The 25,465-nt window shown below is 32.0% G+C and overlaps 1 protein-coding gene across 1 annotated transcript; it reads right to left on the minus strand.

Annotated features, from left to right (window-relative positions):
- Positions 1-188: 188 nt before the first annotated feature.
- LOC140436336 (sodium-dependent nutrient amino acid transporter 1-like) lies at positions 189-24,135 on the minus strand. The gene is made up of 12 exons (XM_072525060.1): positions 24,006-24,135; positions 12,475-12,558; positions 12,113-12,377; positions 10,766-10,997; positions 9,763-10,033; positions 8,147-8,250; positions 7,599-7,791; positions 6,097-6,273; positions 5,616-5,715; positions 5,372-5,554; positions 538-632; positions 189-484 (listed from the first exon to the last, which is right to left on the minus strand). The coding sequence occupies exons 1-12, from the start codon at positions 24,021-24,023 to the stop codon at positions 320-322; spliced, it is 1,887 nt and encodes a 628-aa protein (XP_072381161.1). The 5' UTR covers positions 24,024-24,135; the 3' UTR covers positions 189-319.
- Positions 24,136-25,465: the final 1,330 nt, after the last annotated feature.

Consider the following 25,465-nt stretch of genomic DNA (forward strand, 5'->3'; position numbering starts at 1 on the left):
CAGATGCTCTTAACCGCACTTCTCACTACCAAGGATTGTCCGGAAGCTAAAGGGATTATTAGAACAAAAGTAAAAATAATATTGAGTAAAACGTGAGCCGTCTTAACAATTGAAAACATTCCACATTCACTATAATACTTTTTGATTCAAATTTAACTTTTATTAAATTTAATACAAAATACGGTAGGTAAGTACATCCAATTATAATTTTCAGATATAAATTTAGAACATAAAAATAACAAAAAAATATATCACAATTTCAAACGGGTCAATATCTTTCGCTCATCTCAGTGTATATCATGCAGATATTTCGAGTCGCTCAACTTTTATATGGGTCTATGAATATGGCTTTTATTTTTGTGGGTATCACCGAGCGTTTGCCTTGTTGTGTAGCGTTTTTTTCTTCTAAAAATTTCTTCCATTCTTCAGTACGTTGTCGTCCTTCAGGTCCCCATGTTTTGAACGAAAACGTTTCGGTGAGTTTCTGCAAAAGAAAAAACTCAAAAACTGTTTTAATCAGAAAATTTTTGGTGGTACCTGGATTCCGGGGTATTTTCTGTTCGCGTAGAGGTAATAGAAGAACCATCCCATCAACTGTATAACAGTTACTGCAAGTATACTCCAACCAAATACTAAAAAATAATTAAGACAGTTAACAGACTAATTAAGTAAAAGTCACAGTTACAATGCAGTGCAGGTAAGATACCTAGGCAATGTATTTATTACGGGAGAACGGCCGGTTTGTCCATGTCCATGATTTTTTTTTTTTTTGGAAAACATACCACCAACCGTTGACAGCATAATGAACAGAATGAAGGATGATGAGGACCTACCAGCTTTTTCAAAAACCACATTTCGTAGGCTACTAGATGACACGGGTTTTGAATATGGTAAAAGAGGTTGAAATTCGATAATGATGGAAAGAAAAGATATCATATCTTGGAGACACCTGTACTTCAGATAAATAAAAACATTCAGGAAGAAGGATAATGTAAACCTTGTTTATACCGATGAGTCTTGGACTAAGGTCGGTGCTTCAGTCAAAAAGGAATGGAAAAACACAACGATCAATAAAATGGTTTTGTTTCCGCATGAGCCGAATTAATTTTTTTGGCTTAGAAGGAACCGCTGAATACCACGACGAAATGGACGGGGATCTATATGAAGAATGGTTTGAGAACACGTTAATTACAAACTTGCCGAAAGAAAAAAACGTCGTTTTGGATAACGCTTCATACCACTCCCGCAAATTTGATTTAACGAAACAATTATGAAACAAAAGGCAAACCAAGGATTGGCTAATCGAAAAGAACATTTTTTTCGGGGAAGATTAAAAGTGAATTACTTGATACTGCAGCCGCATATAGAGACGAGTACGACAAGTACAAAATTGAACTAATTGCGGAAAAATATGGCGTTAAGATTTTGAGACTGCCGCCTTACCATTGTGAACTGAACCCGATTGAGATGGTGTGGAGTCAGTGAATAGGTATGTCTCCAAACAACGTAAATTTTAGAAGAAAAAATGTTTGCGTTGGACAATTTGCAGGAAGATATTGAACCGGTGATAATTAATATAGAGGATGATTCAGAGGATAAGGACGATTTAGATATGGATTGCGATTAGTATCTAATAATTTTCCAACATAAACATGTCTGATTCTGGTATCAAAGAGACCGCCTTTCAAATCAAGGTTGTCAGACATATTTCCTAAAATTCCTAAGGTTATATTTAAAAAATATTCTCTATCCGCTATTATTCAATTGCTAGTCAAAGAACGACACTCTTAAAAAATGATATGAACATATTCCCAAAAAATATATCTATAAATTAATTAACTAGGTACTAATATTTCCATGGACTCTTCACTAATGAATTAAAGCAACCGTGAACGTTTATATATTACTTATGCTCTAAGTAATTTTCGAATATCGGCAACATTGTAGTCTGGAGAGAATTTGAACATTCGATCTATCTTGACGTTGCCATGTTGGTGAATTTAGCGGTAATACTCTTATAGATATAATGATCGACTTTTAAGAAATCAGACATCTTTTAAGAATCCAAGTTCTCAAAAACGGTTACAAGAATTGTATTATTTTTTTCCAAATTTCATTGATTTTATACCTTACCTGGAAACATGAAAAATTGCAGATATATTAATATGTTATATTAAAGTTACATTCAGTAATTTTAAAGTCATGCATTATGACAACAGCGCATCGCAAAGCGATAAATCGTAATCAACACCTGTGTGTCTGGCTCGGTGACACCATAAAATATTCCTATTTGGAAGCAGATATCACAGGCGGAGTATGTATGGAGTTTATAAGGTAAGTAATATTATATTTTTCTAGAATGGCATTTTGGAGACCGTTTGAAACGAATGATCAAGATGCATCAACTTCTGTGTTATCAATAAATAATGAAAATGATTTTAATGACAGCCCGGAATTAAAAAATAAAGATTTGCACGTACAATCCCAAAGAATAGTTTTAAATATATATGAGTGTTTAAAAAAAGAAAATATTGGGATGGCTGATAATGCAATTGTTTCGAGAATTCATATATTAACAAAAATCGGGTATAAGACGATATATACAATTATTAAATTAGGCACTGTTACAGATCATTCCTTAAAACGAAAGCGACCAAATAAAAAATTGGGTAGGATTGACACTGCTGCAAAAGACGTTATTCAGCGAACAGTTTACAATTTTACAGGCACACTGACGATTCTTTTCAGTCCTTCTAATTAATTTCTTTACAGCTATCGCGATGTATCTTGAACACTAGTATTCATTATTATACAGTGTGTCGCATTTAAGATGAAGACAACTCTATATATCAGCTACTAAAATACATACAGATTTGACATTTTGCACAGTCATACATGTTGTTAGTGCACATTTTTTTAAGATAGTCATCTGAAATTTAAATTTTAAACGCGGCTTACTGCGAATCCACAAACAGGGTAAATTTTCGATATTTTGCTTCGCGTTAGAGAAATCGGAAAAACTTATTTGGAAAAGTTGTTCCACTTATTGTAAACGCACATACCAAATTTCATGACAAAATTCGCAATTTTAGTTTTTCAGTATTATTTGTAATCTCGATCCTAAATCTACAATTGGCTGTCTAAAGATGCATCTCGGGACAGCCAACTGTCCGTTTTAGAATCCTGACTACAATTGAAGAGCTTATTTCCAAAGTGTCTTACATCCATATAATGAAATCCATGAAATTACAGATTTTCATACAAATTTAACATACAAATTATACAATTTTACAATTTTCATATGCACTTTTAAATGGTAAATAAGAAGTTGTTTTGGTACATATAACTTTATTCTAGACTTGAAGAAATCTATAAAGTTTAAAAAAAGAAAATTTAAAAAATCGAAATTTTGGATTTAAGACACTGGAAATAAGCTCTTCAATTAATGAAAAAAGTAAAAGTGCGAATTTTGACATAAAACTTTGTTATGTGGGGTTAAAATAATATTTGGAACATCTTTTCCAAATAACTTTTTCAGATATCTCTAACTCGAAGCAAAATATTGAAGATTCACCCTGTTTGTGCATTAACAGTAGGCCGTGTTTAAAAATTAAATTTCAGTTGACTATCTTAATTGCTGGATAGACAATGTTTTAAAATTTTCTGACAGAATGAGCCATTATTTACAGATAATTGTAAAAAAATATTATGGTTTATGTAAAAACTAAATAATAAGTCCAATATTCTTATAAATCACTAAAATTAACAAGCTTTAATTTGAAAGAATTAATTTGTTATTTATTCGGTGTTGTGAGCCCGCTCCCATTTGAAAAAAAACTGATTCTGTCCTTTGAAGAGTCCTATTCAAAAATGCCCCGTTTAAACAAATCGAAGGTTGAAGGGTGCCGGACATTTTTGCCGGAAACAATTCAAATTCAAAAGATCACCTTTTTCTGCTACGGAAAATATTGCTCCGATTTCTCACCAAAATCAATGTTGATACTTTAGTTTAGATACTCTTGAATCTCAAAAATACTCATTTACATATTTTTCAAGCCTCGAAAATGCATATTAGGTATCGCATTTTTCGGATTTTAAATCGCTTATATCTCCAAAACTATTAACTTTTGAGAAAAATGACATAGATCTTATTTAGAGTCACCCAAAAACCTAAAAAATATTTTTTGGAACACAAAAGGTGATATTTTGAATTTGTTTAAAAAATTGTTTAAACAATTTCTGCCCAAAAATTGAGAAATTTTCCTGAATATAATTATGTAAAAATTAATAAAAATTATATGATTTTTCTTGAAATATGCGTTTGATAACTGATCCCTTTTCTTAATTTCCACGCCAATGGTCGGCACCGACATCAAAGAACCTCAAAAGCCGACGCTTGGCAAATTGACAATGGAAAAAGTATAATAATTAACGAGAAATATCTCAGATTTAATGCTCACTCGTTTTTTTACTACTATACGTACAGTAAATTTCAGTTATGATCTTGTGTATTTTATGTATATATATATATATATATATATATATATATATATATATATATATATATATATATATATATATATATTTATCGTGTCGTGTAGGGTAAACTACTTACATTTTTTTTTGTATATATGTAATAAGTATTTACGAGGTATTACAATTACATATTTTATGTATACAGGCATTTTTTATAGAATTAATTTGTTTTTTTTTTGTTTATTCTCTTATTTAACTCAGTTAGATTAATGAGTAAAGATTTTTGAAACAGAGCGCGAACGGTCCTGATTTTTTAGTCTATGGCAAAACTACCACACATCTACCACTGTGTCGACATGAGCAACATCGCTGCGCGCCGTAAAAACAACATTGCATTCTACCTGTGGCTTCTACCAAAGAGCCTTATATTCCTAGAGGACCAAGACCAACAACAAGGATTCGAAAGAAAAAGATTGGTATACGCGTATTATCGGAAACTAAGAGAAAAGGAAATAGAACATGGATAATTCCATACATCTTTAATCAGCGGTTAACAAATATATGAGAGCAAAGAGTGGAAAAATGGTGTTTCCTGACTTTCGAGAATATTTTTTTAACGATTTTAAAACTAATTGACTTTGTTCTCATATTTTTTACTTTTTTAAACTTAATGTCAAAGCTTTTGGAACATGGCCTCAAAAAACGCTAAATTTTCGTTTCCTTATCTAAGGATTGAAACATTTTTTCAGCTTGTATTACATTTTTCTATAGTAAAGATTTATCAAAGGTTTATTAAACATTTACTACAGTTTTAAAGTGTGTTATATGTAATTTTAGTCTTCTAGTACATAAGACTTCAACCCATTTCTTGTAGCTACTGTAGGTACCTACTTACTTTCAAGTCCAAGAGGTAAACGAAGAGAATCAATTCCGTAAGTGATAGGCTTCAATGTCCATATAAAATAAAGGAAAATGAGAATTAGTAACAGTGGCATCAGTAGTCCCCAAGTTAACCTCCAATAGATTCCTACTTTTCTTTTGCTCATAAATTCAATGTCAAGGCACAATCTATCGACACCTAAAAGTTATTAAGTTAAACATTTTACACTTTTAGATTGTCGTAAATTTTTTCGACTAACCATAAATGTATGCGATTACGAATACTTCGCATATAGCACAAACAAATATTACGAATGTTCCACCGAAGAAATCGACGAGATCTAAAGCATATTGTCCACCCTAAAAGAAAAAATATTAATAATAATAAAGTGATTAGAAAAAATTCTATTTATTGACGATATTGAAGAGGTACCGAAATCATTCAGTTTGTGGCTAAAATGCACCGAAAAATACTAAAAAGTTTATCGATCCTTGCTTTGATCCTTTTATAGAATGCTAAAAAAGATTTTTCGAATTACTGCACGTGCATTACTGCACGTTACACATCTCATATTACACAATAATTGTATTTTTGTATATCTTTTAACAGTTTTTTCTTTTATAAGTACTAACGTGTAATCTTCTATGATCTATTGACCAAAAATAAATTTTTACTTAAAAATAAAATAAAATTATCTCTCTCTATTTTATAAAGTAGTAAGAACTATTGTTCAAAATTACCTGCGTCACATAGATAAGTCCCACCAAAAATAATATTATGGAAGAACACCCTGCAATCTTCCAATCTGGCGTGTAAGGAAGATATTCTTTGATCAAACCGTTCAAGTTTCCGTGCAATCCTTGCAAACTACCTAGTCCCAAAACGAAGAGCATCACGAAGAAGGTTATAGCAAATAACTAAAAATGAAAGCATATTGATTAGGTTTACAATCACATGGATTATTAGCGACGTTTTAAATTAGATATATTGCCCCATCGCCAATAATTTGTCATTATAGAGTGGTTGTTTAAAGCAATAACAGCGTAGACTTTTAAATTATTTTTGTAAACAACATGTCTATTTATACGCCCGTAGAAAAGGTTCAAATAATAAAATGGTTTTATGGTGGTAATTCTGGACAACAGTGTGTAGATTTATTTTCTGTGTTTTTTGAGGGGAGACCTCAAATTAACGTCATATACTGTCAATTTTTTGGTTTTCTCAAACTAATTTTATCAAATATTTGACCATGTGCCACGGACATAATGTGAACGAAATTCTGGGTAACGAAAGCTGAACAAGGTTATATATACAAGCTATACGCTCCCGAAGAAGCTGAAACTGTTTTCCACTTGAAGATCTTTTTTGGGTGGGGGATCATCCCATTCTGATGGTATCCATTCCGTTATAACTCTTAATGAATTGCTCTTCTCTCTTCTCCTTATGTGTCGATACCATCTAATTCTTTGTGCTTTTATTGTTCTAACTATGTTCTCTTGACCCATTCATTCGTGTGTTTGGTGATTCATCCATTGTCTTGCATCCTCTTCGTTTTCCGTCTTTGGTCCCAGTATTTTTCTCTTAATTTTCCCTTCAAAAATTTTCAATTGCTCTTCTTCTCTTGCTGTTAATGTAAAAGTTTCTGCAGCATATACTACTATTGATCTTATGGTCGTTTGGTAGATTTTAATTTCTGTGTTTCGGCTTATCTTCTTATTTCTAAAAATTTTTTAATTTCTATAAAACGTTGTATTTTTGCTTGAATTCTTCTTTTTATGTCTACACTTTCATTTCTTCTGTTGACTAGTACCCCCAAATATTTTAATGCTTCAATCTCTTCGAAACCATATGCATCTATTATCAGTTCTGTCATTTGTGTCTTCTTTTTCTTGCTTACGTTCATGTATTTTGTTTTATTTTCATTTGTTTCCAGTCGTCTCAGCTGAACTGAACAAGCTTAGTTTTTCAAAATGGATATAGAACCATTTAAGTTCCATTGAAGCAGAGAAGTGAATGTAATTATTTTTCAAAAGAATTGACAGATGACTTGGAATCTTCTAACGATGACGTGGTCGCTGCACTACAGTACCTACCATTCGTTTTCTAGATATTAACAGATTTGTTTAAATATACGGTGTGTGTGAGCTATCAGCTACCTGCTTTAATATCTACTTTAAACCCACCAGTTTATTTTTTTAAGCAACAAGAAGGCTATGTGTTTATATATTCATTTATGACTTACCCAAGGTGCAAATGTGAATTTGGAAAGAGCATCCGGATACGATATAAATGCCAAAGCAGTACCTCCACCAGCAGCAATGACTTCACTTGGTGGGATTTTCATTTCGTACGCTAAGTTACCCAGTATACCAAAAATTGTGACACCAGACAGCAAGGAGGTAAAGGTATCCAGAGTTGTTATTATAAAGGCGTCCCTAAAATCAAAATAGTTTATTATCTTCAAGTAAAGTATTAGGAGGTACCTGATGATGTAATGGAGATTGGGGCAAGGGGATGGAGAAGACAGAAACTCGACAGAAAAGGATGGAGGAGTGTTTTGAGGCATGCCAGGACTCACAATGGGCTGTAGCGCCAACTGATGATAATGAAAGTATTAGGATTGAAGTGGTGTTATAAGAAAACATTACTTATTTTAAAATATTATAGTCATGGCTTAATCGTTTCGGTTTAAAGACGAAAGATGTCTGGTTTAATTGTTTATTCCATCAGCAGTGCATATTAAGGGGTCTTGAATCGATAGTTCTAAGATAATTTTTATCAGTGACTTACCGATTAATATTGTGACTGAACTTGTTGTATGACGCCAAGGTAACAATGTTGCCAAATCCAACGTTTAATGAAAAGAAACATTGAGTCACAGCTGCATACCATACCTAAAATAAATATTTATGAATGTAATATAAATTTTAAATAGCGGCAGAAGAGAACTTGATTTTAAGTATGTAATAGCAGTCATAAATCATTTATCTAAGAATATAAACTAATATACCTACTCGAAAAGTAAAAATAATTATAAATATAAAAAATAAATATAAATAGAAATAATTTTGTTGAGTGCGCACCTAACGAATAAATGTCTTTTCTGCCTGTGCCTGTAGCAAGTTTTCCTAGTTAATCGTTAATCCCATTAAAGAGATGGCTACAGAACAGTACCAAAATTGTAGAAAGTGACTCACATTTTCAATGTAGATATTCGCGGGCTTGAAGGGAAAGGAAATCGATGGATCAAGGACATGCGGTTTTTATTAAAAAATTAATCAGGATTTTAGAACGAATTGATTGCTATAAAAATTATTTTCTTATTTTATAGATGCCTTAGATGAAGAAAACTAGCCCCTGTTGAATATATTTTTTGGGAAAAGCCCTTTATCCATTCAAATTAATAAACTTGAAATGACTGGTTCAGGGATTAAATTTAATTCCTATTGTTAAATCAGAGTTTGAGATTATCTGTAATAGTCGACTTACGATACATTAAGTACTTTTTTGTGAAGTTTAGAGCTCCTATAAGCTGACAAGTTAGAGTTTTACCTAAAAATGACCTTTTATGTATTCATCAGAAAGGAGCATCTAGCAAGCATCTAGGTAGTGATGATGTGATCTAGGTAGTGATGATGTGAACTAGCCAGAACTCTAAAAATGAGATTGATCAAATGCTTAATATTCCCAATACTGACATACGGATGTGAATCTTGGACTCTACGACAAGCGGAAAGAAGAAAGATAGACGCTACTGAAATGTTCTCTTGAAGACGAATGTTATGAATTCCGCGGACCGACCACAAGACATCTTATGAGAGCAGACACAGAAAACATTGAAAGACTTATTACCCAAGGAAAGGAAGTAGGCCGAAGATGACGAGGAAGATTCCCAACAAGATGGATTGATCAAATTACAGGCGACAGAGATCTTGAGAGACGGACAAACATGACATAACGACGACACACGAAACTCCCCCTGGGGGGGGGGGGGTCGGGATTTAATAAAGACGAGCATCTTCAATTTAGACATCTACAGGTTAATTATTAAGGAGGTCCGAAATTTATTCATTTTTATATTTTTTGGACCCGAACTGATGTGATTGGTGTTGTAAGTAGTCTTTAGGAAGTCCAAATCTATTAAAATCCTGGAGCAAGAAATTTTTCTATATATCTCTGTCTGAGCACAATTATTAGTCAGAAAAGAACTTATAATCTCATAGGAGGCGGGCTTTTATATGGCTGCTTAGTGTGCAAGGGCTCTAAATATCACCCTATTGCCCTTATGTAATAATAAAGACCCTACGAGTTTTTGTATTTGATTTTGTACATTTTTTCATTATGTGCAACTACAATTAAGGTATACACTTTCATTAATTATTTATTAAAAACACCACATTACTTACCTCCGCGTCTTTAAGTCTTGAAAAATCGGCATAAACAAAATATTTCATTCCCTCCGCAGCGCCCGGTAGAGTTGAAGCTCTTATTAACAGAACTATCATTACAATATAGGGAAAAATTGCCAAGAAGTAGGATGCTTTACCAGAGCTTCTTACACCTTTTATCGACACCAAAAATGTAGCAAACCATGACACTAGTAGAAAGAGAGTTAGTTTCCAATCTGGAGCACCAAGTCCATCACTGATGTTGTCTTTTTCTTTTAAAACTTCTCTTCTAAAATTATTTAAAGCAATTTTTTGGTATAATATATTCATACACATTTAGGAATCTATGATTTTTTTTCCACATTTACTTTTTCCACATTTTTATGAAAAAATGTTAATTAATTAAAAGTGTTACCTCTTAACAATTGAAAGCGACGTCTATGGTTTGCTAATGTATCAGTTTTGTTCCATCACATCAAAAACTACATAAAACCGAATTTTGCGAGTGTTTAAAAGTGCTTTTAAATGGACACAATTCCTTACTTTCATTATTAAAATAAAATATTAAGAAGAACAGAGTGTACATATCAAATATCAACCAACTTATTCACAAAAATTGAAGGTATTATTGTTTTTGTCACTGTAAATACTGAAAGTTCAATTAGCTATTTTAAAAAAGGTTGTTTTATTGTCCTGATTCCCAAGCACTGCCCACAGATCATCCGATTCGTCAGTTCCAACTACAAATAATATCCAATACTATGATTCACCACCAATTAGTTTTGATAAGAACGATTTGAAGGTTGGGCACATTAGGTTGAACTTGTTTTTATGTTATTCTCATTAGAATTTAAAATGAAGAAATGCGCAATGCTCTGTGCTGAATATTTCAAGACAAAAATATAAATGAATAAAAGAGAGTAAGAAGCGCTGATCGCCAGGCACAATCTGGGGATCATCTGCTTCTTCTCGTAGAGTTTTAATGCTTAAAACAAACGCAAAACTACAAAAAAAAAATTACCTGAAGAACATTTCTGCCGAACTTATGGTATTATTGCTAGAAAAATTGACGGAATTTTTATCCACACACGTAAAATTCCTTCCATTCAGGTATTCTTCCCACGATTCCCAACAAGTGGCCCATGGAAAATTGTTGGTGAAGGAATTGACTAAGTAAAGTAAGGTTATAGCCATGAGGATACAGTAGTATGATGCGATACATGTTGCACCAAAGACTTGTCCAATTCCAATACCTAAAAAGTAAAAAAAGTGATAATTGGCAATAAAATCATAGATCATTAACCTGTATGCGTCCACTGCTGGACATAGGTCTCCCTCAGCTCCTTCCATCTGTCTCTGTATTGTGTGGCTTGCATCCGGTTATTACTAACACGATTTAGGTCGTCAGTCCATCTGGTGGGGGGGAGTCCTTTGCTCCGTAGTGCTTCTTGTCTTGGTCTCCACTCGACCATACGTTTTGCCTATCAGTTGTCTGATAATATGGCGACGTGTCCTGTGCAATCCCATTTCAGCGACGCGATTTTTTCGATAGTGTCTGTTGTTTTTGTTCTACGACGTATTTCTTCATTTGGGATTCGGTCTCTTAGAGAGACACCCAACATCTGGCGCTCCATAGCCATCTGAGTCACGCGAATCTTTTTTGTGCGTGTTAATGTTTCCTCTCCACAAGTGAGTACAGGTAACACACATTGGTCAAAGATTTTTCTTTTGAGGCATATGGGTAGGTCCGATTTAAACACATAGTTTAATTTACTAAACTCTGCCAACCTAATCCTACGCGACCTGGCAGCTCACATGCCTGGTTATCGCTGCCCAACTGTATTTAATTTCATAGGTGTTATTCTGAAGTAAATCTTTTTTGTCATTAATGTCTTCGTATTGCCTGTATAGATTGCCTTACAGAAAAAAAATCCCATATTATCAAAATATCAATCATGCTATCGGGATCATAATGTAGACGTTTCAATTTCATTGCGGGTTTACCACTGAACCAGACCACTGAATTTTCAGGTGCTCGTAATTTTGGCACAGTTTTAAGTCGATCTTTTTTAACATTGCCCAGATGTAAGCATTCATTGGGAAATGATTCAACCTGAAGAGGTTTCTTGCCTCATAGTTACAGGCTGTCGATCAGTGACACGGATCATTCCATTTTGTTTGAATCGAGTAAGTCTGATAAAGCCATTCCATAAAAGAAGTTGAAACAAAGTGAAATGTAAAGAATCCAAGTCGTCATAGAGCGAAGAGGTAGGATTCTGGGATTTTTGTGAGAATATGGACTGAATAGGATAGCTTCCTGATATTTTGTACACTTTACATCATTGATTTAAATATTAAAATTAGTTACCCTTTAGCACTGGTGACATCTTGGAATACATCTTTCCAGGACCTCTGCTGCAAAACTGACCTAGAACCATCTCCATGTAGTACATCGGTCTTCCTACTAGAGTTAAGACAATAAGATATGGTATAAGGAAAGCTCCTCCTCCATTTGAACTTGCTATAAAGGGAAATCTCCAAACGTTTCCTAGTCCAACCGACATCGCCACGCAGGACATAAGGAATTCGATGTCGTTTCCCCATTGAGACCTCTGTGGTGAGTTATCGTTCTCCTAAAATGAATAATTATATATCATATTTGAAATAATAAAATTTCTATTTTTAATGATCAAATTATCTGGTTACTGTACCTTAATACGTTATTATTACCTCAACAACTTGAATTTTTCCATTGGATTTATGGCCTGCATCGTCTGGAGAAGAAACAAATACTGGGTTGTCAAATGCATGTTCCTAAAACAAAACAAAATGAAGTTTTATTGTTTTAAACCCTTGTAGCATTTTTTTCACTCTGTATAAGGTTTAAATTTGCGTCTTAAAAATCTTCGAAGAGAAACATGCTTTCGTTGTCTTGGAATCTTTGGGGAGAATAAACATAATTTTTTATTTTTATTTACATTGACAAATGAAGCTTAGCGAAATCAAATATCTTACCGACAAAACCCAAACCTATATGGGGATTGAGAGATTTTTAATTTGATTTCGGCGTTTAGCCAGTCAAGTCATGCAAGGATTATACGAGCGAGGCTTGGTTGTTTGAGTACACCTTTGCCCATGTAGTTCATGTTCGAAATGGAAATGGATAATTTATAAAATATGGTTAGTTAGTAATTCGTTTTTGCTTCCTATTTTCTTTTTCTTGCCTAGACTTGCCTTTTCTCAGGTTCTCAAATTTTGCCATTCGTCATTTATATCTGATTTCGTATTTTTGTTGTAAACAAGCATCTTTGATGTGATAAAAATCTCTTACGCTTTTTTCTCGTAGCAAATAAACTTTAAATACTTCGTCTTTACTGAGTGATATTAAATTATTAGTCTTTTTTCATTGACTCAGTATTTAAGCAGTTCTAACGATGTTAGTTATTTTTATGGTCTATAATACACTTCTTAATTACCTGCCTTTCGGGGAAAACTTAATATTTCAGGTGTTTAAAACAGTTACGTTGATAATAGCACTAATAAACCGATAATCTTCACACTTAAATAAGATTTATTAGTATATAGACCATAAAATTTTACTGTTAAATAAGAAATGTCTTATTTAGAGTTTAAATACCTAAAAAATGCAATTTTTAAATCCACAAAACATAATGACAGTCAAAAAAATTGTAAAGGAAATAGTTTTCAGATGAATCACATTTCGGATAAATTTTTTAACACTGTCTTTTGACAAATAGAATGTAATTATAGTCTCGAATTGTTACTAATGCCATGTGTCCGTTTTTTCTCTATCGACGATGATAAAATATAATTTGAAGTCCTGGAGTAATAATATAAAACGGACAGCTACTGAATTATTACACTATAGCTGTTGTTGATGTAAAAATTTATAATAGACTGCTTTCCAAACTAGTCCGAAGCTATATTTATAATCTCACTAAAATGCTACGATTCATCAAATAAGTGTATTGTCCTCTGCATAGAATAAAAACCTTTGACTTTTGAAAGCTGGCAAATATAATTTGAACCTAGGAAATGATTGCAAGCATTTCCTCAATACATATTAGGCAATCTATAGTTTCCAGGAAGTTGAACAAATTGTAATTAAGGTACTAATCGATATGTTTCCTTATTATACACGGTCAAACTATAAAAATTCAGCAAATTAAGATTAATGTGATATTACAAGATAATGGACTAATTTGTGATTGAACAGTCTTTGTTTTCTTCTCTGCAAAATGGAATTTACCAATCATATTTACTATAAGATAGTACACTATATTAAGGTACATACTATATTTACATACATATACATGTATTTACATATTATATACATACTATTATTTTGTCTTGGTGTACCGATTTAAGTGCTTTATTGTAGTTCACAAAGATTAAGACCAGTGATTTGTTGTATTCAACTGTTTGTTCTATAAGTGTTTTCATAATTTCTAAATGGTCGTTGTTATCACAAGAGAATTTTAAATCTGGCATGTTCTATAGGTTGCTAGAAATCTAGCTGGTCAATCGTCTTGTTAGTATCTTTATAAATAATTTGTTCACCTGGTACTCTGGGAGAGAAGACTAATCGGATGTTAGTTTTTAAGATTTGTGGGATCGCGCTTCTTATGTATGACGTTGAAATTCTTTCAGTTTCTAAAAACCTATTTAACATTATTTTTAGGAGCGTAAATTATTTTTTCCTCCTGTTTTAATACATTCAATATCCTGGGCTCTGTTGTTTTTATTTTTTTTTGTTATGCCCTTTCAATATCTTCTTTTCTTCTTCCTTTCAAGAATTATAAGAAAATTTAAAGAGTCAAAATCATCGTCTCCAAAAAGAAATGGAAAATGTAGGCACAATAAGAAAGCAAATCCAAGAACTAAGAATACGAGATCCCACTGCAAGATCAATCTTATATTTTTACATACATTTAAGAATAGGAGAATACATTGATAACAAGTGGCCACTCCAAAAATTGGCCGCAAATATTTTTAACCTTTCAGTAGACACAGTTTGTCTAGGAGAACGGTTGGAGTCAATGACGGTCAATTCCTCAGTATATTGCTAAAGAATTCTTTATATTCACACGAAAACTAAGTTCCTGTAGCTGGCTGTATACCATGTATCACAAAAAATTTATTTAAAAATCCTTTATAAAAGGTATATAATTAAAACACCCAATCGGGCAACATCACAGAACGTTTTCGGAATCAATATTACATCATCAGTGCGTCTACCCATTCTCTTTTTGCCATCAGTCGATGGCAAAAAGGGAATAGGTAGAAAGAGGAAGTCATGGCTGCGAAATATTCGAGACTGGACAAACATGACTGTAGACGAATTATTCCACGTTGCAAAAGACAGAGAAACTTTTAAAAATGTGGTTGCCAACCTTCGTTAATGGAGATTGCATAGGAAGAAGAAGTGTGTCTAAGTGTACATGTTTTGAGCCACTAAATATTTGGGTAAAAACCTGCTAAATGCTTTTGATTTGAATTTAAATTACATTATTTGATCTTATGCTATGATGTTTAAGTTACAATTGAATTTTATACATAATTCATAATAATAAATGTACATGAATTTTTAATATGATGATATAAAGTTGCCTGAGAAAAAATGGTCGCAAATAGGGTTGCCAGCTGGTAAAAACGCGAGGTATCAAAGATAAAGTATCATCCTTATACCATATTAAAAAAACTAGCTTTAGTTGGATATAAAAAACATGTATACTTATACACTCTCTCAATTTATTGGTGGTTGATGTTAATTTCTAAACCAACCTTCTTTCATTCTTCTTTGTTGTATATCCTGTTTTGTATATTATGATAATAGAAATAAAAAACATCATCAGCGAAATCTAGATCTTCCAGTCTGGTTGTTAATTCACAGTAGATTCCTCTATTAGAGTTTAACTTTCTTAGTACGCAGCGCAGTACAGTGTTGAACAGTAGAGGGATAAAATACAGCCCCGTTTTACTCCGTTTAGCACAACTATTCCGTCAGATATCGTTGTGCTGGACTTGGCTGTCTGTATCACTGTCAAGATTTTTGGTAAAATTTATTATTTTTTCTGGTATTTCTATTTTCTATAGATAATAATGATAATAATGAAACTCTCCAGGTGTAAATGGAATTACAGCCGAATTATTAAAACATTAAGGACCTGATCTGCGAAATAGCATTCAGTACCTAATGACAGAAAGAGGAAGGAAATAATTGCTCAAACTATAGGTAAATTATATTGCACAACTTAATATAAAAAACTCTTTCTAGTGTTAGAGATGTATAACAGAATATTCGGATATTCTAAGAATGTAATTGGCGAATATGAAAATGGATTTAGATTAAAAAGGAAATGCAATAAGACAAGTATTTACATCAATATGTACGTTTACAAGCAAAGATAGGCGTAATCAGTATCATTCTTTGCAATTTGGTAGTTGGCTCTTAGTCCAGTTACTGTGGCATTTTCCCTTTAAATTTTTTATAACTGCACCGATTTACCTGAAATTTTTACAGTGGGTAGTAAATTACTCAAAAAACATAAGTTATATGGTGCCGATGTGTGCTTCTACCCCTGAGGTGGTTGGCACCCCATCTAGGAGGTTGAACTTTTTACACACAAAATAACCCCGGGAATTGATATAGAATCAAATTTTAAACAAAAAATGTCATATAAATTTTTTTCGCTAAATTAATACTTTTTGAGTTATACGCACTTGAAAAAGTAAACTTTTCGCAAAAAAGAACATGTTTTCCAATGATTTTGTACGAATAACTCAAAAACAAAGCGTTTTATTGAAAAATCTATAATGAGCAAAAATAAAGCTTATAAAAAAACAAAGAGATTGTTTTTTTATTAAGTTTTATAAGTACAATACTAAGCGATTTATAATTGTTTGAAGATGACTTTTTGTTTTTGGGATACTATACTCGATGCATTTAACATCAAATATCGGAAAATGGACATCTTTTTTGATAAAAACTCATACAACACTTTTTAAAGAGCTAGAAAAAACCTTTAAAATGAGCTATGTTAAAAGCCATTTCGATTAAAACAAAGCGAAATACGAAGGAAAGAATTTGAATTACTCTAGCGTTTAAAAAAAAAACGAGCAGTATAAGTAACACTATTTCGATCAGAATTGAAATTAAACGTATATCTTCTACAATTCATTTTATTTTAGTGTTATTTATAAGTTTTAAAAGTTTAGTCTGTTTAAAATGAGCAGTTTAAATGAGTGCAGTTAAATTATCATCTCTTGTACCAACTGTAAGTGCCCTGAATGAGCATATCAAAAGAGTTTATTTACAAACTCAGATATGGCTTGGAAACAAAGAGATTGATATAACGGATTGGGCATGGTTCAAGAGTGATGATATTTTACAACCAATAAAAATGAAAAGTTCACCTGCACCAGAAACTGATTTTTTGCAATTGCAAAAAGGGTTGCGGCTCAGCGTGTGGCTGTCGTAGACTAGGTCTATTTTGCAATGCTACGTATGGAGCATGCTGTGGCGACAATTGTCAAAACTGTCCTGCAATAGACGAAGAGGTGGAGTTAGAACACGACGAGAATGACGCTACAGACAATGAATAATTTGATATATTGTAAATAATTTTTATTTTTGTAAATATATTTTGTATACTTTCTAATGTAAAGTATTTTCATGCATAATTTTTTACAATAAAAACATCATGAGTATACTTAATTTTTTTATTTAGACATTTACCAAAGGGGAATTTGTTTCGTGAGCATAGAGGTGGTTTTTAAGGGTTGAAAATAAGCAACCAATCAAAAAATATTTTATTGATAAGAAAGGAATGTTTGAATATAAATGTACATTAAAAACTTTTGAAGTTGTTTAAAAAGATTTTTTTATATATTTTGACATAGGGGTAGTTTTTAAGGGTTGAAGTGTTGCAATCAACCAAAATTATTTTATATACGCAGAGAATTACATTGTAGATGATATAAATGCACTACAAAAGCGTTTGAACCTGTTAAACGATATTTTACAATTATTTTTATTAAAAGGGGTGGTTTTTAAGATTATTTAAGGGTTGAGAATGTACACAATATCCATTAATATAATTGACAATATTTCAATTACCTAATTTAACACGATTTAAATCCATAAAATGCTTTAATATAAATTTTTTTCATTATTTTCAATAAGGGGTGATTTCACGCCTTAAAAATAAAAAGCTCACCTATCGCATATATAACTTTTGAAGAGGGAGGTAAGATAAGCCTAATTCCAAATTATTAGCAAAATCGATTCAGTTATAAAAAATTTAGAGATATTGACCTCTTTTCCTCCACAGTGAGGAATTTAAAATAACGTACAAGAATTATTTGTACATCATAAAAACACTGTAGCTACCTGACTAAACAGAAATAAACAATGTTCCAAGGGAATGTAACAAATATTTGCCACGCTGATGTAATGTGACTTTAGACAAAAGATTATTTACAACGTGTTTCATGGAAGCTACACGGATTTGTAATGCTATTTATTTTTATTTTTGTCGTTATATTTATGGCGGGAATGTTGAACCATTATAACCACGTGAGTAATAATTGTTATATATACTAATACTGTAAAAGCGATAAAAACACGACCAAGGTTGAATGCTGTGGCAAGAGGAAATTGTTTAATTATTGAATCTGTTAATTGTTAATCAAATATATTTTTGGAAGTAAACTTATTATTTATAGGCTTTGCTCTGATTATCAGTGTAATTTTAACTGCTTTTATAAACAATATATTTGTATTCCATCCTATATACGGGCGTCACTGCTGGTCAGGAGTAGAAGTCGCCAATTAATATCAGCTCTTTTGATCCATTTTTCGCGAGGGATTAGTCCGCGTTTTCTTTGCTTTCATGTTCTTGCCGTTTTCATTTACAACAATAGACTAACAAATGTATCCGATGCTGCACAATTGAGACGTTGCTGCTTCTACTTAAGTTTGGCAGCTGAAAGGTTTCGATGGTAGGTTGTATTTTGTGTAATTTCGAGGTTGAATTCTTCCATTGGTTTTGGCAGGACTTTTAGCTTTTGTACAGCTCTCCTGTATGGATAGTAGATTTTGAAAGCCAGGACTTCTAAATAATACTATTTACAGAGTATCCGACACCTGCCTCTGTTTTAGATGCATCTGTGTAGAGAATCTCGTCATATGAGTTTTTGTTGAACAGCTCTACGACAGATTACCATATAATTTGGCTGTTAGTTTCATTTTTGTAATAAGTATTAAGCGAAGGGTTAATTTTTGGTATGTTATTAATAAAAAAAAAAAATCTAAGGAGGAGTGGATGACAGTATATGAATATCTGTCATTGAAAAATCAACAGGTCATGAAAGTGGAAGTAAAATTTGAGGTAATGTCTGGTACTTATTGTTAGGATCACAATTATGGGGTTTGTATATTAGCTTGTATATAGGGTTGTTTTGATTCGAAGACACTCTAGCAAAGTATGTCAGAAGAAGTTATTGCCTGCGAAGCGAAAGGAGAAGTTCACCTGTTTCACAGCGGAGACTTTTGACGGGACTGGATCTGAAAGGTCCGACGGTCCAACACATATTCGTAATGCGGTATTTTGAATAATGTCAAGAGTCCTTAAATACGTCTTTGATATTGACGTGTATACAAAGGATCCATAATCCAGTCTGTCTCCAGCGAATGAGAGATCTGTATACCTTAATTAGGATATCTTCATCAGCTTCGCAGTAATGGTTTGCTAGAGATTTTAATAGATTTAATCTAATTAAACAATTAGCTTTGACATATAACTTTGACAGTTTAACTTTGACAGTTTATAATCTGTGGTTTCCGTGTTAGTCGACCATTAAAAGGTATTTGATATTTGAAGTAAAATTACAAAACTTTGTCTTTTAAAACAATTAAAAAAAATTTAAAAATTGTGTAAATCGTTAATTATTTATCTTATAAAAATTGTTTGATATTGTACCCAAATTTGCGTCTTGTAATGCTTATAAAACTCCCAAATTTAAGATTGATTCATTAATTAATTTAATAGTTATTTATCTCCCAGCGATATTTTCTTTTGCAATGAGTCAGAAAATAATGAAGATATGGTAATTCTAAAGGTACCATACGAAACAGGAAGAGTTGAATAATCAAGATTAAAAAAAAGTGAATAAAAATCATTTTGTTTTATTGCAAAGTATTTTTTGCAAAATGCAATTTTAATTTATAAAATTTAGAATAACTAAATTATTGCTGGTAGATGATATCTCTTTTGATGATGATGATATTAAAAAAATGACATTTTTACCCGAATTTAAAAAAAAATTGTTTTATAACCATTTAGCAAATTTAGCTTTTTTATTCACGTCTAATTTGTTTATAAAAATTAAAAAACCTAATTAGCGCCATTTTCAATATAAAGATTCAAAAGTTTTCTGACAGAAATTGTCAAAAGTATTGTCGTCATCATCATCATCATCGTCGTCGTCATCGTTTAATCTCTCCATATTATGGCTTTCTCGATTATCCTATTCTAAGGTATATTAATACTCTTTATCTCTGTTTTAGTTACAATGTGTTGTATCCTGGGCTGATTTCGTTCTTCTTCTTATAGCGTCGATTTAGCATTAAAAAATTATTATTCTTTTCACTTTTTTGGTACATATTGATGGTACATCCCTTTTTCTTTCATGGAATTACCGTATAATTACCGTCATCTGCTTATTTTCTGACTAATATTATTATAACAAAAAGGATGTTTGAAATAAATAATTTGACTAAGGTTTAAACTAATTGATGGATCGATCTGAAATTTTAAGAATTTATGAAACACCACAAGATCTAACTTTGGATGTTAAGGTGTAGAAAATTTTTTAGGAGACATAAGTAAATAAAGATTTAACAGATCGCATCAAAGAGTAAAATATTGGTGGATTAAAAGAAAGATATCCTGCCGTGGCAAATCGAATTGAGATGGTAAAGAAATCTATATACCTAGTTGTAAAAATCACCAACAACTATAACTGTGAAAAAGAAATAAGAAGAAAAATGATTGTTGTGGAGATTAATATTGTCCATCGTCACTTAAGTTGCAGAGTCATGGATAATGAAACCAGTAGATAGGAAATTTTCAAGTAATTACTTCGAGGAGGAGAACGTTAAGACTACTATAAATTCAAACACAAAAAGGGGTAGAAGAAGATCGCCTAAATCCTGCGTAAATGTTCTGAAAAAACTCAGAATAAACTGAATCCAAATAATTCAGAACGTCAAAGCTTGAATCAATTAATGCTTTTTATTTTTATTTTGACTTGTACTGTCTCTACAAGTAGGATTTACTAGTCAATATTTTAAAACGATAAGCTCTACACTTTTAGCGCAAACAATACTTGATACTATAAATTAAAGAGATTAACCAATTATACAAATAGCACATCAAAAAGCTATAAATTATAAATTCGCCAATATTTTATCAATGGTTCAATGATCAATGGATTTATAAATATTTTTTTCAATAAATCCCAAATTTTAATATACTTCTTTTTTCTTGTCCATCCGTTGGCATCTTTGATTTAATTATAACTGCATGTTTACCAAAAGATGAACAAGCCAGTTTTATTTTTCTGTTAGTTTCTGCGAGTAAGGCGCCAGATATATGTATTAATTATCCCAGATATACAAACTTGTCTATTATATCTCAAGTGCAGTGTTGTTTATTATTACATCTTGGACATCCACTGTTTACTTTTGTAAAGTTCATTTTTAGACCAATTTCATTACTACCTGCATTTAGGTCGCTTATAAGTTCTTGTAGTTCTGCAGGATTATTAGCAATCAAAAAGAGTGTCGTCTGAAAATCTTAGATGGCAGAGGTATTCTTCATCAATCGATAGGCCTTTATTCTAACAGTTCATTTTGCTGAATATATTTTCTAGAGTGAAGAGCTTTGGTCATATTGCGTCTCCTTGTCGGACGTCCCTGGAAGTGGGAAATTCTAGAGTGTTTTCATAAATTTTAAGCTTAGCTTTTACTTGTCTCTATATATTTGCTAATATACTAATACAAAGATGCCTGGACGTCAATCAAGATATATACGCATGTTTTATTGACTATAATAAAGCATTCGATAAAGTGCGACATAAACATTTAATGAATGTCCTGAAATCAAAGAAGATTGACTACAACGACCTCAGGATCATATCAAATTTATACTATAAACAGCGAGCAAAAGTACGTGTTAACGAACAGCTGTCAGAAGAAATTGAAATTAGATGTGGAGTAAGACAGGGATGCGTATTGTCGCCAATTCTTTTCAATGCCTACTCCGAAGAGGTCCTGAAAAAAGCTCTTGAGGGTGAAACAGCTGGAATAAAGGTAAATGGAGTCCCCATTAACAACATTAGATATGCGGACGACACTGTGATCTTAGCCGAAAACATTGAAGATCTTCAGAGACTGGTGACCAGAATAGCAGAGTATGGAAAAGAGTATGGTCTAACAATGAATGTCAAGAAGACGAAATTTATGAGAATATCGAAAACTCAAAGAAATAACGAGAATCTTCTAATAAACGCAACCAACGTCGAACAAGTGGACAAATATGCATACCTGGGAACAATGATTACCTCCACAAATGATTACAATCAGGAGATAAAAATAAGAATAGAAAAGGCTAGAGCAAATTTCAACAAAATGAGAAGAGTTCTATGTACCAGGGATTTAAAACTGGAACTAAGAGTTAGATTGGCGAGGTGCTATGTTTTTTCGACTTTATTTTATGGAATGGAATCTTGGACCTTGAATGCGACATCAATGAAAACACTGGAATCATTTGAGCTGTGGGTGTACAGAAGAATTCTGAAAATATCATGGACAGAACACGTAACAAACAAAGAGGTTCTGGGAAGGATGAACAAAGAAATGGAAATTTTAAATTCAATAAAAACAAGAAAATTAGAATATCTCGGACATATTACACGTGGAGAGAAATACACCTTGCTCCAACTGATTATGCAGGGAAAGATCCAAGGAAAGAGAAGCATAGGGAGGCGTAGAATGTCATGGCTGCGCAACCTGAGAGATTGGTACGGATGTACATCAAATGAACTTTTCAGAGCAGCCGTCTCAAAAGTCCGAATAGCTATGATGATTGCCGACCTCGGCCGCGGAGATGGCACTTGAAGAAGAAGATATATTTGCTAAAGTTTCTATGTAGGGTTTGTTAATGCCTAGATTGGTCAAAGCTTCTATTACTGCTTTGGGATATATAGAATCGAAAACCTCGAAATCTATGAAGGTTAATGCTAGAGGTATTTCATATTCTTTAGCTCTACTTATTAGTTTTCGAAACGTATGGATATGATCCAGGTTACTGAATCAATCTGTTGTTGATAATATATATATATATATATATATATATATATATATATATATATATATATATATATATATATATATATATAGATATATCTTTATATACACATATATAATATAACAATTCTCTGGATTCCTTCACACGTTGGTATTTTAGGTAATGAAACTGCTAATACTGCTGCAAAAGGAACTATTACAACCAAATCAGACATCAAACCTAGCATCAGCTCCAAAACCACTTTTCAGATCACAAATCAAAAAGTCCTGGCAAAACCAATGTCGTTCGCAGGCTAAGAACTGGTCACGTACGGCTGACACATGGACACCTGATGGCTTCGGAGAAATCACCTGTTTGTGAAAAGTGTAGTGAACCATTAACCATTCAACATATTCTAACATATTGTGTCAAATACGAGCAAGAACAAAATAAAATACTCTATACAAGGTCTTACAAATGTGACCCTCAGCCAATTAGAACTTGTTCAGAATGTACTGGATTTCCTTCGAGAAACTAACTTGTATTACAAAATTTAGTGTTTTCTTTTTTATTACTTTCTCTTTTACATATTTTCTTTATTGTAAATTATACCTAATGTAATGTAAAGTGTATAGTAACAAAATTGACTTAGTGTCAATAACCTTGTAGTTGAGACACAATAAACTAAATAAAAAAAACTTTTAAATGGTAAGTTAAATACGAAAAATTACATCTTCACACTTAATTGTTAATTACTAAAAAACAACACCGAATTGTCTGTACGAAACATGTAAGTTTTCTTTCTATATGTCTATATAATTAAAAAAATTATTCCAAAGTCCTGAGAAAATTTTCATAAAGTTGTGTATATTTTATGTACGAACTTACCTTTTTGTTTTCGTCCATTCTCGTCAGTCACTCTTTGTCCTTTATCCGTTCTTACGTCGTTACTATATCACCAAATACTGTTAAATTTTTCATACATCTCAAATATAACAATGAACATCGTCTCTATATTTATTCGTGGTGGGAGCGTAAATAAATCGGATAATATATGCTATATAGATTACGAATATCATAAAGCAGATTATTAGTTTGATTAACAATATTTGAAAGAAATACGTTGTAAGATTATCTTCTTTATGATATTAATAAAAGTTTTCAAACATTTTACACATTTTTAAAAGGTTATTCCAGGAATACTGAAATCTGCTTCATTAGTTTATCTTAGTATAAGGAAGAACCCTAGAGTTGATAAGGTCAACAGGTCTTTTACTTCTTTTCATATTCTGATAATATTTTTTAACGAAGAGTCCTATAGTATTAAAACTTGGTACATCTTTCTGGCTGGCCCTCTCTCTTGATGTAAGGAAGCAACGTCTTGAATTTGTGATTAACAGTTTTTTTTTTCATTTCATATTTTTATACCTTACCATATTCTTGTAAAAAAAGTTTTAAAGTCTTGAAACTTGGTATATCTTGTTAGAGGAAGATTCCATTGAGTTCCATTGATTCCAATAGAGTCAATAGCTTGTTGTAGGTACTATTCTTTTTATACTCTTGGAAACTTCGCACATAAGTTTCCCTTGATGTAAGAATAACTCTGTTTAATGTTTGGAATCAAAAGTTCTACTTCTTCTATTTTTCTTATTATTTGCTGCAAGAAAAGTCCTAAAGTCTAGAAACTTTCATTTCGAAAAAGTTTTCAAACATTTTACACATTTTTAAAAGGTTATTCCCGGAATACTGAAATCTGCTTCATTAGTTTATCTTAGTATAAGGAAGAACCCTAGAGTTAATAAGGTCAACAGGTCTTCTACTTCTTTTCATATTCTAATAATATTTTTTAACGAAGAGTCCTATAGTATTAAAACTTGGTACATCTTTCTGGCTGCCCTCTCTCTTGATGTAAGGAAGCAACGTCTTGAATTTGTGATTAATAGGTTTTTTTTTTCATTTCATATTTTTATACCTTACCATATTCTTGTAAAAAAAGTTTTGAAGTCTTGAAACTTGGTATTTCTTGTTAGAAGAAGATTCCATTGAAAATAGAGTCAATAGTTTGTTGTAGGTACTATTCTTTTTATACTCTTGGAAACTTCGCACATAAGTTTCCCTTGATGTTAGAATAACTCTGTTTAATGTTTGGAATCAAAAGTTCTACTTCTTCTATTTTTCTTATTATTTGCTGCAAGAAAAGTACTAAATGAAGTTAAATGTGTCGATAGCAATTAAAGTAAATTGTATACTCACGCTTAATCAAGCCATTAAGAGCGATGCTGGGAATATTTATATTCCACTATGCATCAACAATTTACCCATATAAATTACCATCTTTCTTGTACTCA

The sequence above is a fragment of the Diabrotica undecimpunctata genome, chromosome 3 (genome assembly GCF_040954645.1).
Source record: "Diabrotica undecimpunctata isolate CICGRU chromosome 3, icDiaUnde3, whole genome shotgun sequence".
In the NCBI taxonomy this organism is placed as follows: Eukaryota; Metazoa; Arthropoda; class Insecta; order Coleoptera; family Chrysomelidae; genus Diabrotica; species Diabrotica undecimpunctata.

Excerpts from the sequence above, each read along its gene's own strand:
- LOC140436336 (XM_072525060.1), bottom strand. Across the intron at positions 6,274-7,598 it reads AATTCACATTTGCACCTTGG|TTATTTGCTATAACCTTCTT; the intron begins GTAAGTCATAAA and ends TTTCATTTTTAG. Across the intron at positions 5,555-5,615 it reads CGTAATCGCATACATTTATG|GTGTCGATAGATTGTGCCTT; the intron begins GTTAGTCGAAAA and ends AATAACTTTTAG.